This window comes from Crinia signifera, chromosome 1 (genome assembly GCF_055691185.1).
Source record: "Crinia signifera chromosome 1, ASM5569118v1, whole genome shotgun sequence".
NCBI classification, from domain to species: domain Eukaryota; kingdom Metazoa; phylum Chordata; class Amphibia; order Anura; family Myobatrachidae; genus Crinia; species Crinia signifera.
Window position 1 is genome coordinate 380,800,718 of NC_139217.1, and position 18,814 is coordinate 380,819,531.

The following is an 18,814-nucleotide window of genomic DNA, read 5'->3' on the forward strand; positions in this document are numbered from 1 at the left end:
AGGCCAAATATATAGTATGTTCATTACTCATTCTGATGTGCACCCAGAATCTGGTATGTCAGCCATTGGGCTGACATATTGGCTGGGAACACATCGAATGGTACTTGTGTAGTTTCACAGCGCCCGATATATCGGATGCGATATTGGCCGATATATCAGATGCGATATCGCCCAATATATCGATACGATTTTTGACCTGTTCATAACCCCACTATCCATGGAGTTGATTTTATATAGTGTGGCGAGCGCAGCGAGCCACCGAGCCCAAAGAGTGGCGAGCGCAGCCACACTATATAATATCAACTCCATGCATAGTGGATAGTGGGGTTACGAACAGGTCAAATATCGCATCCGATCGCATCGATATATCAGACGATATTGCATCCGATATATCAGTCGATATCGCATCCGATATATCAGGCGTCGTGAAACTACACAAGTACCCATCGTATAGTGTGTACCCAGCTTAAATCACATTGTTGTCTTACTTACAGCACTGAGGTCATGACCTAATTTCCCCACAAGGGCCCTCTACAGTATATTTGGAGCTTGTATGTTCTCCCAATGCTTGCATGGTTGGTTTATTGGGGAGGCAGAGCCTTATATGTCATATTCCCACAGATCTACAAAGAGGATATTTATAACACGGATTATCTGTCATAAATATCCTATCTGTATTATTCTAATCATGTTCCTATTAAATGCTTCGCAAATTTGACGTGCTCCACCTCAAATACAAGGAGAAACAGAGGAGAGTCAACAACAAGCTGAATATCAGAAACTGCTACACGCGGACAGGAATACTCCACTGAAAAAAGCAAAAGGGAAGGTAGCTACCGCCGCCGCTCGCCACGCTTCGGGTTGACGTTGATCGTGTGGTGGCGTTAACAATTTGGGGGCCATTTCCCACTTCAGGGTGCCTATTTGGCCTCTGTGGGCCATTTAACATTGTTCCCTATGGAAAATCGGGTCAATTGGGACATTTAACATTGTTCCCTATGGGAAATCGCGGTAATCGCGTCGGTCGCATCGCATGCGATTTTTTTGGTCGCATGCGATGCGACCAACGCAATTTTTTTACCTTACGATGCCCAAGATCAAAATTGTGGGCACCCTTCTAGGTAAAGGGTACCAAACATTTTAAACCAGACTGTTTTAAATGCAAAACAAAGAAAATGGAATGCAAAGGGTGAATTGGTGAATATGGTTCATATTTATTAAAGTCTATGGCTAATTTCTCTAAAGGTGTAAAATTGTGACACATTATTGGAATCAATATTTACGGAAGCACAATAAGACAACATTTTGAGAGGCCATTCAGCCTTATTCCACTGCAGTGATATCCTGGGTTATTGCCTAGTCTATCTGTGTCGTGGCTCATTGAAAAATAACACAGGTCAAGTGATCTGGGAATCCAACCCTGGTAACTGCAAGGGTCGGACCCAGGTAATGGAGCAGTGTAAACAGCTGAACCCAGACCCGGACTATGCTAAAATGCAGTAAGCTATATATACAGAGGTCCCCTCACGGGAGTGTCTGTGAGTGACATGCAGGGCAGACAAGGGTTCATTGTAAGTGGGATCTGGCAGAGTTATTGGTGGAAAAGTGGTGGCAGTGTGTGAACGGTATTATTAGTTGTAAAAGATCCAGCAAATAAATTGTTTTCATATAAGTACCACATAGAGGAGGGGATGCTCTAATGCGAAAATGCCATAAAAACACCGTTATCAGGGTTTTATCGCATTTTCGCATGCTTTAATGCAGACATGCTGGGTCAGCGCTGCGGATGGAATTGCCAGCTTCTGCTGGTGATACCCTGTAGAAGCCTATTATTTTTTATTTACTTTGATGATAGTATTTTCATTGTGTCCTAAGATTATTTTACCTTTATTATGCATATGAGTACATTATAAACACTAATACAGTTTATGTTTCGCAACTACAATATAGATGTCTGTATCAGTAGCTCTTCTTTACCTCCATTACTTCTTTGCGGATGCTGACGATCCTGAACCAATGCACAAGTTGGGGGTACCCTTCGAGCTCTGCATTACGCTCTTGAAGAGCCACTTTCCTCTTGCAGGACAGCTGCCGGCTGAAGTATTTCACCAGTTTGCTCTGAAACAAAACAGACAAATCAGCAGATGATAGAAAGCAAACGCCCATTGTTGTTATGTTAGGAATATTTCAAAATGATTATTTGAACATGATACATCTTAAACCGGTATTGGGGGAATTCTGTGTATGTGTACAAATCTCTTTCACATTGATCTTCTACAGCAGGGATGGGGAACTTTCGGCCCTCCAGTTGTTGTCGAACTACACATCCCAGCATGCCCTGCTACAGATTTGCTATTTGGTCATATTAAATCTGTTGCAGGGCATGCTGGGATGTGTAGTTCAACAACAGCTGGAGGGCGGAAGGTTCCCCATCCCTGTTCTACAATCAGAACTCAAATGTCATTCAGGTGAATTTCATTCCCAGTTATGTGACCTGCTAACATCTGCTGGAAATTGCAGTGTGAGTGCTCACTGAATCTTCCTAAGCACTGAATGGTTCCTGGAACTCTTGGCTATATGTGTGTGTGGCCCCTTACTGTCAAGGTATCATTTCTGTAAAAGTGTTTAACTTGCAATCTCATACTGCATATACAGAACAGCAGTAAAGCGCATACTTTTAAATGATGGACTTTTTATATATTTATGGATAGCAAAAAGTATATGTAAAAAGCAAGACTTTAAATCTGGTTAATGCAGTAGCAATATAATGTAACAAGAGTAAAGTTCACTTGGCTCATTGCCACACAGTTTGTTAATGTAAATCTAAAGTATGCGATACAGTGGTGGAAACTCAGGTGCTGGATGACTTTAAAGAAGTCAACTGCTGTTCTGCTAACCAGAGTTACTTCTCTTTGGCTCCACCACAGACTGGATGGGAATGTCTCACCAGCTTCAATCAATAGTTAGTCATAAGATAATCTAAGTGAATGGTACTAACACTGATAGGCATGGTGTCACCACTGTGCTGTACAGGGCACTACTGCTGCTGTGCATTGCTGACACTGATAGGCATGGTATCACTACTGTGCTGTACAGGGCACTACTGCTGCTGTGCATTACTGACACTGATAGGCATGATATCACTACTCTGCTGCACAGGGCACTACTGCTGCTTCTGTGCAATACTGATACTGAGAGGTATGGCAGGGATGAAACTAGGATTTTCATTAGCCAGGGCAACATAGTAATTTGACACCACTTTGTTTCCCCCCACCCCCCACCACCCTCCCCTCCCCTCTCCTGCATGCACTATTGGGTATCACATCCAGCACCCGGGGCATGCGATGGTATCGCTACGTTTTTTGTTCAGGGCACTACTGCTACTGTGAATTATTAATACTAATATACATGGCATCACCACTCTGCTGTACAAGGCAAACCTTCTTCTGTGCATTACTGACGGATCACTGCTTGTGCATATACCTGTATATTACTGATAATAATCAATTTAATAGGCATTTGCCATTACTTATAGCTTGGCAACAGTATTTTAGGATACCACAATTTCTGCTCATAGGCAAAAACAGGGTTTTTTTGGCAGCCTGGAAACCCGCTCCTCAGATACACCATGACACAATAGGATAAGTATACTGTATATATTACTAGAGTCGGAGATGCATGTTTTACAGATCTATTTTGTATGCAATATAAAATAATTATAACCAAAGCATTGCCCCACTGAAACAAGGTTTTAAAACATGAAACAAAGTTTGTGTACTATCTCAGGCACTGAATCTAAATGCCAAGAAATCATGTCCTTGCACATATTTAGTGCTACATACATATCCCAGTACATACATGTCCCAGTAGTGCAACACCCCTCACCACCACCACCAAAAAAAAAATAGTACTTTTTGAGGATTATGGTTTTCGGAATATTTTGGATAGCGGATAATTGGATAAGGGATACTCACCTGTACTACAACTGCCACTGCTTAAATTCAGTGAGTGCCCTGTTTTCTATGGATTCAAATATATATATATGAAAGAAAGGTGCTTCAACACAGGTGATGGCAATCATACAATAAGAGGGAAGTGCAGGAGCAGAGCGATGTGTCCCTCCTGGAGAGGGTCATGATGGGAGGTATGTATGTGTATATATATATATATATATACACAGAAAAAATTGAAGTCAGCACATCCAAGTTCCTTTTTGAGTAGGAAAAAGTCTTTATATTCAACACGATAAATATAACAAAGCAGGTCTCCATGAAAAATGATACAACAAATCCGGACATAGGTGGAATACTTATGGTCACAGGAATAGAGAATAAATCAGCCATGGAGATCCTGGAGTGGAATACTCATGCCCCTTCTTGGTCCAATACTGTATATATATATATATATATTTGCATGACGAAGTCGATGACAAAACGCGTTGGGGCGTGGCCTAGCGACGTCACTTCAAAGAAGGAGCACTGAGTGTATACAGGCTCCGTATCTCTGGTGCCCTGCACCACGTTCACGCTGTTTGTACTGTGGTTGTCGATACCGCTCAATCTGATACATTACCCTATCCCTGTTTTATTGTTCATACACCCGAATAAATGTGTTTTAAAAACTCTTAATGCACTATGAAGCGCCTGTTTTCAAAACTCTTCTATATATATATATATATATATATATATATATAATATATATAGAATATATATATATTCTCCCCAATAGTGGTGAGGCGCCAATCTGTCAATGTACAGTCCTTATGAAACCAATCATTTTAAAATAATGACGAAAATTTCATCCAAGCAATTGCTTTATTTGATCCTTCAATATATAGTCATAAAATGAAGAAACGACCCAACGCGTTTTGTCTTTAAAAATACGTCATCAGGGGAATAACAGGTACAATCTTCTGTTTGATATAGGATATCCTATTATCAAATTAGAGGTTCTGTGTGGTCCATATTGTTAATCCTACAAAAATGATTCATTCCTTGGTAGGAGACCCTTCAATGGTGTAAGATAATTGTTAAAAAAGAAGAATCATAAAATAACTTCCTGAATGGCTTATCTGGCTAGTTCCTTAGGAATTTGTGAATTTCACCAATAAAAAGATGGAAACTTTTTCATCGATGGTGGACACAATTGTATTGAGCCACTCTAGAGGACTCCTATCTCCCACAGGTATAGCCAGCAGAATGCTTTCCCTGACCTGACGACGGGGCCCCCGAGCTCCGAAACGTTGTCTTCACTGCACATGGATTAAATATCCATTAACTACATTGTTCCTGCAGTCTACGAGTGCCGCTTATTTCTTTTCCTATATACTGTTGAGGCCTCATCCCCTCCTGCCAGAGGGCACCGGAGCCAGTAATTTGGGGCATTCACCAGCAAGACCTGAGTGCCGGTCTCTTTGATTTTATATATATATATATATATATATAGCAGAGTCCAATAGACCGGCACCCTCCTCAACACAGCAACTGCCGCGGTGCTTCCAGCAATTATAACTTACAGCAACTCCAGATGCGAGCACCCACGGACTTGAAAAAACGGCAACCACAGACAAGGTATCTGCAAGCTTTCGGGCCTTTATTAGCCCTTCTATCCTGTGTTGCCTGACGAAGGGCTAATAAAGGCCCGAAAGCTTGCAGATACCTTGTCTGTGGTTGCCGTTTTTTCAAGTCCGTGGGTGCTCGCATCTGGAGTTGCTATATATATATATATATATATATATACAACAGAGTATCCGGCACTCCACCAATCAGCCATGGCAACTTGCTGAGGTGCCTTCCCAGAGCCAGTTACGCGCACAGAGAAGCAGCATAGGCAGCACTCAAAGATTTGTAATTCCTTTATAAATGATTTATTGCATAGTGGTGAAATACCAACACCAGCGATAGATAGATAGATAGATAGATAGATAGATAGATAGATAGATAGATAGATAGATAGATAGATAGATACACCTAAAATTAACTTCAGTGTCCCGTCCCCTGATGCAACTTTATTTACCATGTACTATAAGTTGTTGTTTTCTAGTTTTTGCTCATTTATGCATTGATAGGTGCTTCTGGCGCCATATAAATAAAAAACAATATTAATAATAATATCTATACTTAAAATTTTCTTCATGTTGCGAACAGTTGTGTATACTGTAGTAAATGTGCTTTTTATTATGTCCACAGGATGGCACTGTGGCACCAATTGTTTCTCTATACAAGTACCAACAAGGTAGGATGATAGTTTCAGTACTTTAAGATCTAAAAATCATTACTTAGCATTTTCTATTTTTACAATTCAAGTAATTATTATATTATGTAAGAACTGCACAAAGGAATCACACACACACAGGCACATGAACTCATCTGCAGCCAGTTTGGGATTAGAGACTAAGAGGTATATTCAGTGGCCTGTGGCGAGCTGTGACGCCGAGCAGTGCTGATAGGTCGCCGTCACAGCTCGCGAGTCAGTATTCAATTAAACCCCCTGCACTCGCCGTTTCCACCTCGCTGGGTTTTTTTCAGCAAGGTGGAAACGGCAAGTGTGGCTGTCAAAACGGCGAGGGTTGCTGCTATAAGCAGTGGGCTGGCTGCATTAGCGACAAATCTCGACATTCCGGGGAATCCTCACTCTCTTCTAATGGCACGGATTCCCCTGGAACATAGAATAGGGCGAGCGAGGGGGTTAGACAGCAAGGATGGCTTGTTTTCTGCAATCTTCGCCTGAAAACAAGCCACCCTCGCTGCAGAATCCCCCTCACTGGCGGCATTGAATATCGCCCTATATGGTAACAAGCCCGTAATTTGTTTATGACAAAAGAAAGTATACACATGGTAATTTGCACTTTGGCTAATCCAATTCCCAGAGGTGCCTTGGGAATTGGTTGTCCATGACCAATTAAAAGATTGTATGACCAATGTAATAGGCAAATGTGGATATAGAGACGTGAATCCTGTCCATTACCTTATAACTGACACTATGGGCGGGATGTATTAATATACATCGCCGCCCTTCGCATGGCAGCCGCCGCGATGCTGCCGCATATGTACTAACATATGCGGCTAGCATCGGGTTGCGGTGACGGAGACCCCCGCGATACCTGTGATGTGGTCTGCGGGGGTCTCCGTCACCTCCCAGCGGCTGCCAGTGTCCCCCTGCGTCTCCTCCTCCCCCCTGAAGCTGGATGTCCTGCCGGCTGTGACACCTGCTGGGGGAGGAGGAGATCAGGAGGACGGGAGGGGGGGGTGGGGCGCGCGGACGGCGGACCTTCTGGGTGGCGATACCCTGCCATGCGAAAACAGGGCAGACGGGTGATGGTAAATGGGAAAATGCCGTAAAACCCCCGTTTTACCGCATTTTCCCTTTAGAACATCTCGCCCTAAGGATGCGATATAAACACACAATTTTATATTTTTTTACATTTTCTAATGTCATGAAAAATTTTTGGCATTCAGGGACGCCATGACCAGAGGCGTAGGGAGGGCGGAGCCGATTGGTGGAATGGCGATTGGTGGAATGGCGCCGCCGGCCCGCCCAACCCCCGCCTCATCCATGGTATGATATAATACACTAACGTATCGGCGGCAGCGTGTGCCGGCGCCTGCCCTCTACCCTGCTGCTGCTGCTCGGCTTCCGGGCAGCGCAGCAGCACTCCCCTGGAGGAGAAGGATTTCTGCTGCCGCCCTGTCAGTGGCGTAAGTCAGTTTACCGCTAGGCTGGCTGTTGACTCCTCATGCTGTTAGCCGCGTGGTTGGAGCTGCTGCCATTCGGGCAGGGGCTGTCTCCTCTCCAGTCACTGCCGCTGGTAGGTACCACACTGCTGTCACTCCTGTCACTGGCGCCAGTGCTACAGTGCTTCTGGCAGGCACTGCATTGTTAACAGTCAGGGCAGATCATGTCGCTGCCACCTGCTGCTGCTTGGTGGGGGGTGGGGTCTTGTCACTGTCGTCAGGGCTGGAAGACTCCACGCTGCTGCTGGCCTGGGGGGGCTGTCACTGTGGCCGGTGCTAAAGTGTCGTCGGCATGAACCGTGCTGCTGCTGCTCGGGTTACAGCGTCTTATATAGCTCAGCAGATTCCGTTACAGCGTCTTATACAGCGCAGCAGATTCCGTTACAGCGTCTTATATAGCGCAGCAGATTCCGTTACAGCGTCTTATATAGCGCAGCAGATTCCGTTACAGGGTCTTATATAGCGCAGCAGATTCTGTTACAGCGTCTTATATAGCGCAGCAGATTCCGTTACAGCGTCTTATATAGCGCAGTGTGTTATATAGCGCAGCAGATTCCGTTACAGTGTCTTATACAGCCCAGCAGATTCCGTTACAGTGTGTTATATAGCGCAGCAGATTCCGTTACAGTGTCTTATATAGCGCAGCAGATTCCGTTACAGTGTCTTATATAGCGCAGCAGATTCCGTTACTGCGTCTTATGTAGCGCAGCAGATTACGTTACAGTGTCTTATATAGTGCAGTGTGTTGTATAGCGCAGCGGATTCCGTTACAGTGTCTTATATAGTGCAGTAGATTCCGTTACAGTGTCTTCCTATAGATTGTAAGCTTGCAGCAGGGCCCTCCTACCTCCAAGTCTGTCTGTTGTTACCCAGTTTGTTTTATCACTGTCTACTATTGTAAAGCTCAACGGAATCTGCTGCGCTATATAAGAAACTGTAAATAAATAATAAATAAATATAGCGCAGTAGATTCCGTTACAGTGTCTTATATAGCGCAGCAGATTCCGTTACAGTGTCTTATATAGTGCAGTAGATTCCGTTACAGTGTCTTATATAGTGCAGTAGATTCCGTTACAGTGTCTTATATAGTGCATCAGATTATGTTACAGTGTCTTATATAGTGCAGTAGATTGCTTTACAGTGTCTTACATAGCGCAGCAGATTTCGTTACAGCGTCTTATATAGTGCAGCAGATTCTGTTACAGTGTCTTACATATTTCAAATGTAACATGCCAACACATGTGAGCCATGGGGGGGCACGAAATATACCCTTGCTCCGGGCACCATGGCACCTAGCTACACCGCTGGCCATGACACAAAAAACTTTGAGGACCACTGCGCTAACCTCTGTTCTAATCAGGCTCATCAGATTTTTAGTGCACAGAATGGTCACTTAAGTCCATATGGACAGTGCACCCGGGACAGTTTGGAAACTGTTGTTGGATCAAATGGGTTCATGGGTGTCTGACGTTACAATTTGAAGTCGCAAATCCCATCCAGCATGCGATCAATCTTTAAATCAATCAACAGAAAAAGACCAATATCAACCTATAGTAGATATATCCCTTGGAAGAGTTTAGGTACCCACATGGTACCCACATGGCTCCCTAGAAGAAGGCTTACGCCGAAACGCGTTGGAGAGAGACCCCCAGTACAACTCAACTTACTTTTGAGACAGGCGGAGAGAAGGGTACGGCAGCGGCAAACAGCGTGTGCACACACTGGACGACGGCAAGGAGATCGCCAAGGAAAGAGGTGAGTACGGAGAAGGGAAAGTGAGGAAGTGAGCCAGGGGACCTGTAGAGTGGTGAACGGTCACCGGGACGGGTACCTACAAACCCGAAACGGTGGTCTCAGTAACCGCCACAGACAAGGTGCAGCGTCCGGCCATTCCCTGCCTGCACGGAGAGCGGTGTGATACACGCAGCTCCCCGGAGCAGACAGACGGCGCGCGCAGCCCCAAAAGTCCGGGACCCATAGTGCACACCAATCCCCACTAGTACCAGACCCGGAAAACCAGAAGGAAAGAGGTACCTGAAAGCGGATCCAAAAGTAAAGACATTACAGTTTATAAAACAGCGGGACGCCGCTATTTTTCATTGACTGAATGACATAACCCTGTTCATTCTGAACAGACCAAATTTTGTGCACAACAATCAATCATTTGTTCATCATTTTTTTCATTTTTTTCATTTATTTATTTATTTATTTATTTATTATTTGTTGTTTTTTTGCCTCTTTTTTCATTTAATTCATTTATTCTTAGAATTATTCATCCATTTAAACCCCGTTACGTTTGTAAAGGAGTGTTACCCAGTGGGGTTATACATACACAGAACTGTGATTTTTATAATTTACAATTTATGATTGATGTTCTAAATAAATTGGAAATTTCCTAAGACACACATGTCATAATAGATGTCAATCATTTACAGAGGTAATTACATTTAAGGTAGAGCGCAGCACAAACCCAACTAGAAACCCACATGGTAAGGCAATTCAAATGTGATTTGGTCACATTTCATGCAATTGTGAAGATAAATTGCATGAGAAAGAATCTATATCCAATGTATTTGACATCAGGTCTGATGCGATGGATGTTTCTGTGCGCATCATTTCGGACCTTGCGAGTTGCATTGGCTGCAGGAGAGATATGTCGGATCGCAGCCAAGCCAGACAGGATTACCTGGGATCTCATTCGATATATTGTATGCAAAAAGACCACATACGATATAGGCCCTTATTCAGATCTGATCGCAGTGCAAATTTGTTCTCAAAATGGGCAAAACCATGTGCACTGCAGGTGGGGCAGATGTAACATGTGCAGAGAGAGTTAGATTTGTGTGAGTTATTTTGTTTCTGTGCAGGGTAAATACTGGCTGCAATACTTTCACGCTGCAATTAGATTTCAGTTTCAACACACCACACCCAAATTTAACTCTCTCTGCACATGTTACATCTGCCCCACCTGCAGTGCACATGGTTTTGCCCATTTTGAGAATAAATTTGTACTGCGATCAGATCTGAATAAGGGCCATATATCGCATTCAATCCTGCCACCCAGGGGGGTCCCAGGTGGCTTAAGGCGGATTGTGTGAAACTTTTCAAAAGAAGTCACACAAGTGTATGGCTAGCTTTAGTCTTCATCTTTAAATTGTGATAAAATGTGAGTACAGTACTTGGGAGGCCAATAAATAATTTGCATATAACCCAACAAAGGGATTTGCAGCTTTTAGTGGGGAACTTAAGGTGGCCATACACACCCAGATTTATCTTCAGATCTGTCTGGAAGAAGTAATGCTGGGTACACACCAGGACGACAAGGGTCCGATCCCATCAATCTAGATCCAATTCTGACCGATTGGATGTAGATTGTGTGGTGATTGAGCCCTTTTCTGTCCTGGTGTGGACCAATACCGATCTGATGCGAAGTCCCGCGGGTCGGTCGTTATTCAGATCCTACCTGCAGCAGGTAGGATCTGGAAACGACCATACTCCCGGGTGCGGGTCGCCATCGGATCGGACCCGCTCACGGTGTACACCGTAAACGGGTCGTGCCCCCCGCGTTATCGTGAGCGGGTCGGAAGAAACACTGACGACCCGCTCGCGATGTGCATCGTGAGCGGGTCGTCCTGGTGTGTACCCCAAATAAGATCTCTGCTCTCCCCCACACTGTTACATACATCTAGCACACAGACAACAGACAACTTCCAGTATTAGGTAATTATACATGAGATACAAACAAAGTAGTTTTGTCTCATTTCCTCCTTACACATCTACTATGCTCTGTGGATTGCTGGATTGCCCCATACAAACACCACATGCCCAGGAGACTGTGAAGATGGCTAAGCTCTCTCCCCTGTGCTCAGTATCCTGCAATGTAAGCCTCTATTCAGTCCATCTATCAGGCAGAACCAATACAAAGGGAACTAAAGGCCCACACACACTAGTAGATTTTTAATTGAGAGCAGCTTACTTTTGCCATTTGAGCTGCCTTCAGCTCAAAACCGCCTCATGTGAATGGCGGGGCGATGAATGGTGAGTGCCAATGCGCCTTCCGCATCATAACCAGCCGTCGTCCAATTTGACAGGACGAGTGAATGGCTTTCCATATTCTCCTACTATGAAAATCCATTCACCCTTGTGAAAATCGCTCAGTGTGTATTTACTGAGCGATTTTCCGGCCAGCGATTTGCACATCGCTAGCCATACACGCTGGGCAATGTCATTTTTATTCTACAACTCAAATGCTGTACCTTACACATTTTGTGCTTATCACAACCTTTCTCTTGCACAAAGGGGGTCATTCTGTTTTCATCAGCCCCTTGCGAATACGCAACAGGGGCTGATGTTGAAGATCTGCGCATAAGCGAATATGCACAGGCTCCCTCAGACTCCTGCATAGTCTCTAAGGCACTTGGAGAGGGGGGGCTGCAGGAGGCGTGCTCGGGTGCTCATATGCAAACACCCAGCATTTCCTGGGCATACATACCCACGAACGGGGACGGCTTCCTGCACGAGATGTTCTTGGAGAAGGACTCCGCTAATCTAAATCAGGATGGAGTGATTTAGATTAGCAAGCACTTAAGAAATAATTTGATGGTCGGCAAGCATCAAATTATATGGGGACAGCCTGAGGTCGGCCATTTGTGCAGGTGGCATTAGTTGGCTCGAGTAAACCAGAATCAGGGCCAAAGTGCAGTAAGCTGCACTAAAATATTACTGGCAAGCAGGGAAACACAACATATACATTTATGTACTTTAACTGTCATTGTTTTGCGGACTTCCCAATATATTTTATTGCAGACATGAATTAGAACCTGAATAAAATACAAGTGGAATGAGGTCCTGCACACAAATACCATGATCTATTACATCTCATGCCGGGTGTATCAAGCAGTCTCACAGTGAGAGACTATTTATGTGTAGTCTGCATACACAGAATGCATTAACAAAAGCCCCATACACACTAGGTGATATTGTAATCAGTATTGCTCAGAAAAGGCTTTCTGATGCTGTGTACACACGGCAGCGATAGGGGCTGAAATCGCTGGGAATATGGTCGCTGAGCGACCATATTGCCAGTGATTGGAGTGTGCACCAGCGATAAATCGCCGGGTGCGCGCTCCCGTTTTCAGCCCCTGAATGGTCGCTGGTCGGAGGAACATGCTCCTCCGACCAGCGACATCCCCTGCCTCTTCACCCGGCAGTGTTTAAATATTCATCTGCGACCATCTCTGGTCGTAGATGAAAACGGGACACGGGCAATATGATTGCTGAGCAATATATTGCCAGCGATCATATTGCCCCGTGTGTATGCACCTTGAGTGATATTGTTTACAATATTGCCTAATGTGTACACTCCATATCGTTAACGATGTGCGCTCCCTCGTCTTACATGTTCAGACAAGGGGGGTCCTCGTTAACTACGGCCGTGCTGCAGCTGCAGCATGACAGAGGCTCCCCCGCCACCGCTCCCTCTCCGCGCTGCCATCAGCAAGTGTGTATGCAGTCATCAGTGGGACGCATACCTACATGTCCAATAAAGCTCTGTTCAACTTCACCAGATTATTATAGGGTATAGGATTGTCAGGCCAATTTCTGGACTTCATTGCATATACTTAGCTATTGGTGGCAAACATATGTACAAAACTGCTCAGTCATAAATTCAGATATAAAAATAGGAGCGAAAGATTTGGCCTTTCCCACTGGTCAGGATTTTAACATAGAGCAGTGTACACTTTGGGACCGATTCAGTTTGGTTCAGTAAGCTGCTCACAGTGCCCCGCTGCTGCCGATTCCCCTCATTAATATGCGAGGGGATGTGTAATGAATACACATCACCTCTCGTACCTCCACTGCAGGAGAAATCATTTCATGGTTGCCGACTATATATATTTTTTTTTTTTTACACAGCAGCAAGCAGGGGGCGCCGGAGCCGAGCCGCTCATTACATATTCATATATTCACTGCACCCGATCATTACGATCGGGTATAGTGAATATACGGTCCCCTGCTGGCACCCCCGGGGGGAAGCCAGTGCTGCCTGGCACCCGGGGAGCCCACCTACCGCCCACAAAGTTCTGGGGCAGGCAGAGAGACTTCCATCTCTCTGCCTGCCACCGTCCTCAGGCTCCCTGCGGCAATCGCCGCAGGAGCTCATATTCGCCAGTCAGGGGCAGCGAGCCCCTGACACGTTGAATACCGGAGCCCACCGGCTCCGGAACGTGGCGAATGTGCAGCGAATCCTAAAAAGGATTCGCTGCACCTCGCAGGTATTCTCATTGAATACCGCCCAATGTCTTGTTGGCAATGATCTATGGCTGGGGTAGCCAGCTCCAGTCCTCGAGAGCTACCAACAGTTAATGTTTTCCAGATCTCCTCACAGAATCACAAGTGAAGTAATTAGCTCCACCTGTGGATCTTTGAAAATGTTTCAGCTAGTAACGAGTGCACCTTTGCAGCAGCTGGGTTGTCTGGAAAATGTGAGCTGTTGGTAGCTCTTGAGGTTGGCTACCACTGATCTATGGTATGGTTTGAAAATGAAAATGTGACGGTTACAATAAAGTTATCATATTCTGCAATATTTCTTCCTTGTTTGATATTGATATTTTGTACCAATGTCATCACTACAATTACAATATCCTCTACATGCACAATATTAAATTAATGCGTGTAGTATTATTAATAACATTAGTATTCACAATATTTACCTGCACTAACATATTATTATTATTATTATTATTATTATTAATGTGCCACAAATGGTTTGCAGCGCCATGCATATTGCTCATAGTTGCCGACTTTTTCAAACTCCTCTCCGGGAGAAGCCCGGAGAGGAGTGAAAGCAGGGCTGGACGAGGCTTCGTTTTGGGGGTGGGGGCGAGGCTGATATCACCAAGCCCCGCCCCCACATCCGGCAGCCGCATTAATTATCTGTTCCGTGGATGGGGCGAGGGGTTAATATGACGCAAAATTCAGCGATTTGCGTCATTTTAGCCCCGCCCCCTCACCGTGGACCCGTGAAATTCTGACATTTTTTTACCACGGGGAAGGGGGGAGCAGAGGCTGTTGCTACAATGCAGGAGACTTACCTACCTTCCCGGGGGACCAGGAGGGGAACCCAATTTGCGGGACCCTCCCGGCCATTCTGAGAGGGTAGGCAAGTATGCAGTAACTGAAAATCTAAAACAGGCAACAATTAGCAGCACAATTCTTATACACAATACAGCTGAGATGTCGGGAAGCAAAGACGTACTATTAGCGGCGGGCAGCAGATGGAGAAGAAGAAGGAAGTGATAAGAGATGTGGGTATAGATGGTCACTATAAGTAACTAGTGACATAAAGTGCTAGAGAAGAGAGCTGTGAGAACAAGAGGGAAGAGGGTCCTGCTACAGGGAACTTACAAACTATAGGGAGGGAGAGACGGACAGATGACATGAGGTGCACGCAAGATGGTCTGATGGCAAGAAGTAAGCTAGGCCAAGATGGCGAAAGGGGGGGTGGGGGGGGTGGGGAGACTGGTCTCCAGAATGGTGTCAAGACTAGGTTATGCAGAAGGGTACATATAGCTGGGACCTCTGCCATTACAACTACAGCGTTTTTCAGAAATTCCCCCAAAAGGTGATATTTGGCACAGGGTCCCTCTAATTGAAAGCCTTACAGGCCGTTGTGTCAAGCAGTGAAAAGACTGGAGAAGTGGAGAAGTTGCCATAGACATCAACCCGATTCTACCATCATTTTATAGTGTGCACTTGATAAATGCTACCTCAATGCTGATTGGCTGCTATGGTCAACTTTTCCACAGGTCCACATCGCTCTATTCACTAGATGCAGCAACCTCTTTGAGATTTATGGTACTAAGGGCGGGATGTACTAAAGGGAAAATGTGGTAAAACGGGGGTTTTACCGCATTTTCCTAAGTACCATTACCCATCTGCCCCGTCTCCGCCGATACCCTATAGAAGCCTATGGGCTTCTATCATCGCCGGCGCGACCCCCCCCCCCCTCCCGTCCTCCATCGATCTCCTCCTCCCCCAGCAGGTGTCACAGCCGGGAGGACATCCGGCTGCAGGGGGAGGAGGAGAGGCAGGGGGACACTGACAAGCCGTCGGGATGTGACGGAGACCCCTGCACACCACATTACAGGTATCGTGGGGGCCTCCGTCATATGCTAGCCGCATATGTTAGTACGGCGGCAAGGGGTGGCGATGTATAATAATACATCCCGCCCTCAATGTTCATTTTTTGTAGAGAATAGATGGAATTTGCATTCCACCTATTCAGTCTTTTTAATATTTTTTTTCCGATTCCCAGAAAGTAAGCCCAAAATCAGAAAAGACATGGATCCGCAGAGTTTTTTTCCATGGAAACAGCCTCAAATTCGCAAATTTTGCGTTAGTTTCTGCAAATGCAGATTCGGTTTTTCCAAGTCCCGGATGTTTTATACTTACGATCTATGTGCGGATTGGAAATATCAGGAAACACTGAATACCTCCCTTGGGGCCAGATGTATCAAGCTTCAAAAAGTGATAAAGTGCAGAGTGAGAAACAACCAGCCAATCATCTACTACCTGTTATTTTTCAAACCCAGCCTGTGACATGGCATGTAGGAACTGATTGGTTGGTTGTTTATCACTCTCCATGTTATCACTGTTGAAGCGTGATACATCTGGCCTTTAGTATTGGTTCTCCCCTGCTATGTAAACAGCTGAAGAAAATAGTTAGGTACCACAATCCTGCTAAATAACATAAAAGGGGAAGAACAGCTCCAATACACTAATAATGATTTAGTGGAGATACAGTTAAAGGTTGACTATTACTTGACTAAAGAATGATGCAATATAAATAATTGTTTTGTTTTCATTTATGTCTTTATTTTTCAGGTATCCCTCTCATATGTATTTGTTCTTAACCCCCAAAGGATACAGTGCTATGGCGTTGTATATATCAAATGTACGTCAGTCTCTAATCCCTTGGGTTGTAAGTGGATCCATACTACATTTTACTTGTTATCTCATATACTGTATATGTGTGTAATATCCATGCAACTGACATGCTTGTAAATACTCAACTATCTCTCTGTTCCTGGTAGCAAAAAGGTTAAATCACCACCTCTAAAGTGCTGACTGCTTATTTCTACAACAGGAAAACCACCAAGATTGATTTGTTGGGCAAAGGTCGAAGATAGTTAATGAGAGAGCATAGAGAAGATTAAAGCATATCTGCTTCTGCCTCCTTCTCCAATATGATGTAACACACCAGAGCAGAAGAAATATGGAATGCTGGGTCATGTATTTCACAACAGTCAACGGGTTCCCAATGTGGGCTATAAAGTAATTGCCCTGTCATTTTTTTATTGCATATTTGAAACTTTCTGTTGAATTTTTAGACAATAACACAAACTTTCACAATGAAATTAGATAATTGCCCCATGATTTACTATATTATATTGGTTATTACTTTCTAAATCACGATAAGTACAGTTTAAACAGTCCATAAAAAAATAACAGTGCAAATAAAGGCCCTTATTCAGATCTGATCGCAGTACGAATTTGTTTTCAAAATGGGCAAAGCCATGTGCACTGCAGGTGGGGCAGATGTTTAAATTTGGGTGGGGTGTGTCGAAACTGAAATCTAAATTGAAGTGATAAAATTATGCAGCCAGTATTTACCCTGCACAGAAACAAACATCACTGACAGGCTATCATATTTCTTGGATCAGCCATGTTAATGCCATTAAGCTCAGTCTATTACCAATATTATTATATTTGTTTCAAACATTGCCTATCCGTGTTTCCCCTTATGCCTTAAGCATCTCCAACATATTCTCATCTCATGGTGGCCTGGAGTTACCAAATTTTAAACCCTAGTATTTTTCTGTTAGATTAGCTCAACGTCTACAATGGAATGGACCCAAATCTGAGAGAGTATAGGTCATGATAGAAACCAATGCTCTTAAGCTAAATTCCATATCTTCTTTACTTTGGCTCCCTAGATTGGCCTGTCCTAGGCTGTCCTGCATCATCCCATAATTGCTCATACTTTGGACATTTGGGTTATATCTAACCGCCAGTATAAAATTGCCCCACATCCTAGTCCTCAAATCCAGTTATTCGATAATCCTGATTTTCTAACAGGATGTCATACAGCTACATTTACATGCTAGCAGAACACAGAATCCGTTTTTTAAATGATATCACACACACGCTCTTTCCCCAACATTCTTTGATATTCAATCCAAATTTTCTGTTTCCCATAAATTTCTCTTTCAGTTTTTACAAATCCAGCATTTCCATTGTGATCATATTGTGACTTTGGGCCTTATTCTAGTTCACTCTTTCTGCCAAATTCCTTCTTAGATGGACAAAACCATGTGCACTGCAGTTGGGGCAGATGTTACTTTTGCAGAGAGAATTACCTGTAGATTTGGGTGGGGTTTTACTACAAAGTGAGATCTATATTGCAGTGTAAAAATAAAGCAGTCAGTATTTTCCCTGCACAGAAACAAAATAACTCACCAAATCTAATTCTCTCTGCACATGTTACATCTGCCCCCCTGCAGTGCACATGGTTTTGTCCATCTAAGAAGGATTTTGTCAGAAAGAGTGAACTAGAATAAGGCCCTTAATCACAGTTCTCTCACAATTATGGAGGGTTTAGTTCTTCATGGTACATCCACTAAAGGTTAAAGGTTTGATTTGTACCCAATACTCATACTATGACCCTTGGACAAGGAAGATTCTTACAAAAGGACATGGGAGATAGATCTGGCGTAAACCTTAGCTAACGATGCTTGGACTGACAAATATTCTAATGTTGCCTCAATCTCCATCTGTATTAGTTTAAAAGAAAATGCATAGAAGCTACCTTATAGATGGTATTATGTCCCTACCAGGCTGAACAAAATGCACCCTGAAATTTCTATTTTATGTTGCCGATGTAATATGTTTCATGGAACGTTTCTTCATATTTCAATGCTCTGGCTAACTCCATTTTAAGAATTCAAGTCCTTCTTAGCCCCTATTTTTTCTTCTATCTCTAGATATCCCTGAATCAAATACTCATCAAAATAAACTAT

General features: G+C 44.0%; 1 protein-coding gene across 4 annotated transcripts in view; it reads right to left on the reverse strand.

Moving 5' to 3' along the window:
* KSR2 (kinase suppressor of ras 2) overlaps nucleotides 1–18,814 on the reverse strand; it is a 435,191-nt gene that overhangs the window by 359,123 nt on the left and 57,254 nt on the right. For all 4 annotated transcript variants that reach the window (XR_014445794.1, XR_014445796.1, XM_083151467.1 and 1 more), the window contains exon 2: nucleotides 1,978–2,118. Coding sequence is in view for 2 of the 4 variants with exons in the window: in XM_083151467.1 (XP_083007593.1) it covers nucleotides 1,978–2,118 (141 nt within the window). In the remaining 2 variants the exon portion in view is untranslated. The remainder of the gene's footprint in view (nucleotides 1–1,977; nucleotides 2,119–18,814) is intronic.